Source organism: Hippocampus comes, unplaced genomic scaffold, assembly GCF_001891065.2.
Source record: "Hippocampus comes isolate QL1 unplaced genomic scaffold, H_comes_QL1_v1.1 scaffold261, whole genome shotgun sequence".
Taxonomy (NCBI): domain Eukaryota; kingdom Metazoa; phylum Chordata; class Actinopteri; order Syngnathiformes; family Syngnathidae; genus Hippocampus; species Hippocampus comes.
In genome coordinates this window covers 2,275,333-2,279,750 of record NW_017805824.1, presented here as the reverse complement: position 1 = coordinate 2,279,750, position 4,418 = coordinate 2,275,333, and the positions used below count along the sequence as shown (strand labels likewise).

Genomic DNA, 4,418 nt, shown 5'->3' with positions numbered 1-4,418 from the left:
TTCAATTTTATTTGGTATGCATTTGTAGCAACAGCATGATAACATTTATTTGTTTTTATTTGCGTTTTATATTCATATTGATAATTCACGTTTTGTCTTGGATAATAAAGCACGGTTATGCATAATAAATTGTATGCATAATAAATATTCACTATCACTGTATGAGGTAAGAATCAACAGCTTTTTATCACATTTACACAACACTATGAATACAAGTCATGAACAAATCTTAAATATGGCAGGGAATGTGTTTACTTTTTTAGTTTTGATTTTGAGCAGCAAATTTGGAGTTACATATTGGTGCTCACTAGGAATGCATAAGCAAAATTGCACAAATTTTCACTTGAAAGAATAGTGAACAATCTTGGGATTTTTTTTCTGTTAAAGTTTCAAATAGTGTGTAAATTGAATACACTTCATCTTCAGCATGTTTAGTGCCACTTTTGTAAGTAACCACCCCGACCAGACCACGCCCCCGACCAGGCCACGCCCCGGCCAGGCCACGCCCCTTCTGCTTTTTTCATCACTCGCCATTGCCATGTATGGCCATTACATTTTTCATTATTGTTGATGTGATCCCAGAATGTCGTCACCATACTCTGTTACCGTTTGTTGCAGGATCATCCAGATGCGTGGTCCCTCATAGGGAACCTTCACTTGGCCAAACAGGAGTGGGGGCCAGGTCAAAAGAAGTTTGAGCGTATTCTGAAACAGCCGTCCACGCAGAATGACACCTACTCCATGTTGGCTCTGGGCAACGTGTGGCTGCAGACCCTCCACCAGCCCACCAGAGACCGGGAGAAGGTAATAAATTATAAATTAATAGTAAATTACATGGTTAGCAGCATAGTTATGCATTTCTGTGTTTGAATGTCAGCTGAGGCCTTTCGTGCGTGGAGTTTCCTTTTTCGACCGTGATCTACTCATAAAATCACACACCTTCACTGCCTCTTCTGATGTATTTATTTATTTTAAATTATAGTCCCGTTGCGACCTTGCAATTGTGTCACATGAATTGGTGTGAAGGTGCATATGGCGGGGAGCGGGAGCTTATATTTGGTGGCCGAAGGCACAGAGTTGTGCGCACAGAGTGAGTTGACAACTGAAAACTTATCAATGACTCGCCAGTTATCACCTGAGCATGGACTGCAAAATATCTGAAGCGAATTCCTTAAATTTGGCAGGAGTCTCTCCCGAGTTAAAGTTTAGTTTGTAAATTAGTCAACGGACAATGGAAACATTTCAATACATTTGTGTTGTAAGGCTCAGGACAAAGAAGATCCCATTTAATTTAGGTGAGAATAGGGTTTATGAATAATTCAGTTATTCATTTGTATTCATTTCCTTTTTTTTTGTAACTCTTCATCCTTTGTGGAAGTCTGCATTCTGCTGACCTTTTCTTGTTCATGTTTTCATGTGTACAGGAAAAGAGACATCAGGATCGTGCCTTGGCCATTTACAAACAGGTCCTGCGAAATGATGCCAAGAACCTCTATGCGGCCAATGGAATCGGTGTGTTGAGCTTCCTATTTGACTCTTAAAAAAAAAAAAAAAAAAAAAAAAAAAGCACCTGTGCCGGATGTCGGTCTCAGGAGCAATATTGTGTGTGCAGGTGCCGTGCTGGCTCACAAGGGCTACTTCAGAGAGGCCCGGGACGTGTTTGCACAGGTGAGGGAAGCCACAGCAGACATCAGCGACGTGTGGTTGAATCTGGCTCACATCTACGTAGAGCAGAAGCAGTACATCAGCGCTGTGCAAATGGTAAGAGGCCTTACGTTTTGACACCGTTTGTCCGCATGTCAATGAGTGTCCACCATTGTGAATTTCTGCTGTGCAGTATGAGAATTGCCTGAAGAAGTTTTACAAACACCAGAACACAGAGGTCTTACTCTACTTGGCACGAGCCCTCTTTAAATGTGGGAAACTCCAGGAGTGCAAGCAGATGCTGCTGAAGGTAAAACCAGAGACGTCTTTCTCAAAACATAACTTTTGTGTCTGCAAAATATTTTGCGGTTAGTATTGTCATACCATTTTTAAAAAGTTGCACACAGTTCTGGTGTTGTTACCATGGCCACTTTGGGGTAATATATGATTTCGACATACACATATGTATGACTGTCAAAACTCCTCCCAAAGCCGCTGTAATATTAGTCGTTCTTCGCAGGGGATAAAGAATATATTTCTGAAAACCTTTTTTTATTGTCGTTCTACATATGTTGCCATTTGTGTGCAGATATCTGTTGTTTAACGGGTTATAGCACAATGACACTGATGCTTTTTTAGTCCCATTATTGTTTGTTAGCAATAAGTTAAACTGTCTTATCTAAAGCAAAGCTATGTAGTTGTTTTTAACAGACAATGTGTAATTCTTTTGGTTTTGTGTTGAGTTTGACTGTAAATTTTAACTGGGATGTGGATTAAACATCTTGAAGCCTCTTTTTTTGTGGGGGAGGGCGGGGGACTTGTTTGCTATTTGCCAAACTGTTGCTTGTTGCGAAGTGAGTTCAATTCAGTGCAACCTCACAGTGCTCATACATTCATGGTCACGTGTCAAATTCCTATTGCATTTAGGAATACTTATGTTTAATTTGGGTTATCTTTGTGGTATGGGTCCCTGGGCCCCAAAAGTCTTGAGAAACCCTGTCTTAGAAAGGACTTTATTTATGCCGTTCCTTTATATGAGCTGTTGAAATGGATTGTTCTGTTCCAATCAGGCCCGCCACGTGGCGCCAAACGACACAGTACTGATGTTTAATGTGGCCCTGGTGCTTCAGCGGCTCGCCACTCTGGTGCTGAAGGATGAGAAGAGCAACCTCAAGGCTGTGCTAAGCTCCGTCAAAGAGCTGGAACTCGCTCACAGGTAGCGGCGGTCGCTTTCCACTTACTGGTCGCCAAACCTTTGTGCACAAGGGTCACATTTGATTTTTCAAACGGACATACGGACAGGGCGGCCCTGATGTAGCCATATTGGGTTTGAAATTTGACATTTTTTGGGGAAAAATGCTTGAAAATGATCATTCCAGTCAGGCTCTCCTGCATCTTCCTCATTTTGTTGTCCCCTCTCAGGTATTTCAGTTACCTGAGCAAAGCTGGAGACAAGATGAGATTTGACCTTGCACACGCAGCTTCTGAAGCCAGGTATATTTGGGACCCACCCCACCCTCCCAATTCTTTTTTAGTCTGCAAACTGTATGGCTGCTATTCTATTGTTAATAATAACACTGGTCATATTTTTTTTTTTTAACATGTGAAAGTAAACCTTTTAAGATGACATTTTTGCAGTGATTCTGAATTGCCCCTTTTCTTCCTCCTCGCACACAAAGTATTTTATAATATTTATGATTTAGCGGTTTGGTTTGGCAAAAGGTAAACTTTTTTTTTTTTCCTGAAACCTGATTGTTATGAATTACAATGCATGGTAAAATCCATATTTGGGCAAGCTTTAATAGGTCAAACTTAAAAACAAACAAAAAACTTTTTTAAAAATCAGGAGAATAGAAAAAAAGTAAATACACTTTGGAAATCAGCGCTAAAAATAAATTTAGGCATACATATACTCAAGCCATCTTTGATTGCAATTTGGTCTTGACTAATGGCAACATACAATACAATACATCCTTACAACACCTGCAACAAAGCATGCAATAGATAACAGAAGAGGTTTGTGGAATAAATTGAAGAGAAACAAACTTTTTTTTCATGATTTTTGAAAGTTACAATGGTGCTTGAGATATGAGTGACCCAACCTATGGGATTTTGAAATACGAGATGTCGTTCAAACAATTTTTTTTTCTGCTTTGACTTGAGAGAAAAAAAATTGAGATGACAGTGAGAACGTCACAACAAGAACCAGTTTGGTAGATAATTTAAAAAAAAAGGCTTCAAGCTGTTTAATGCCAGTCCCAGTTGATGTTAACTGTCAAACTAAATATAAAACAAAAAGTTATAATGATACAGTTATACAGTATATACCGGTAGTGCTGTTTTTCCACTTATTTGCCACATAAGAAACACATTTATTTTGTTGCATTTGGGCTTATTGCACCATACACATGCATGTAGTATTTTGTTGATTGTCCCATTTCCGTGTTATGCTTTTAAAGTTTATTCTCATTCGGCTCGCATTATTGCTTGTATGTCTGCTAGATTGAGTTGGATTGGATTCGTGCTTGTGTAACACTTTGACCATGTGCGTTGTGGGGTCGCAGGCAGTGCTCCGACCTGCTGAGTCAGGCTCAGTACCATGTGGCACGTGCCAGAAAGCAGGATGAAGAGGAGAAAGAACTTCGGGCCAAACAAGAACAAGAGCGCGACCTGCTGCGTCAACAGATGATGAAGGAGCAAGTACGTGCATCACGGCAACAATTTGAGCGTTGGAATTGCGCTCTGATGACGTTGTGCCCCCCCCCCCGCCCCCC

At 40.4% G+C, this 4,418-nt stretch overlaps 1 protein-coding gene across 1 annotated transcript in view; it reads left to right on the top strand.

The window, feature by feature from the left end:
- ctr9 (CTR9 homolog, Paf1/RNA polymerase II complex component) overlaps window positions 1-4,418 on the top strand; it is a 13,936-nt gene that overhangs the window by 6,952 nt on the left and 2,566 nt on the right. Inside the window, exons 12-18 of the mRNA XM_019886971.1 lie at window positions 619-804; window positions 1,425-1,512; window positions 1,613-1,761; window positions 1,838-1,954; window positions 2,715-2,860; window positions 3,067-3,138; window positions 4,209-4,344. Of these exons, the coding sequence (XP_019742530.1) occupies window positions 619-804; window positions 1,425-1,512; window positions 1,613-1,761; window positions 1,838-1,954; window positions 2,715-2,860; window positions 3,067-3,138; window positions 4,209-4,344 (894 nt within the window). The remainder of the gene's footprint in view (window positions 1-618; window positions 805-1,424; window positions 1,513-1,612; window positions 1,762-1,837; window positions 1,955-2,714; window positions 2,861-3,066; window positions 3,139-4,208; window positions 4,345-4,418) is intronic.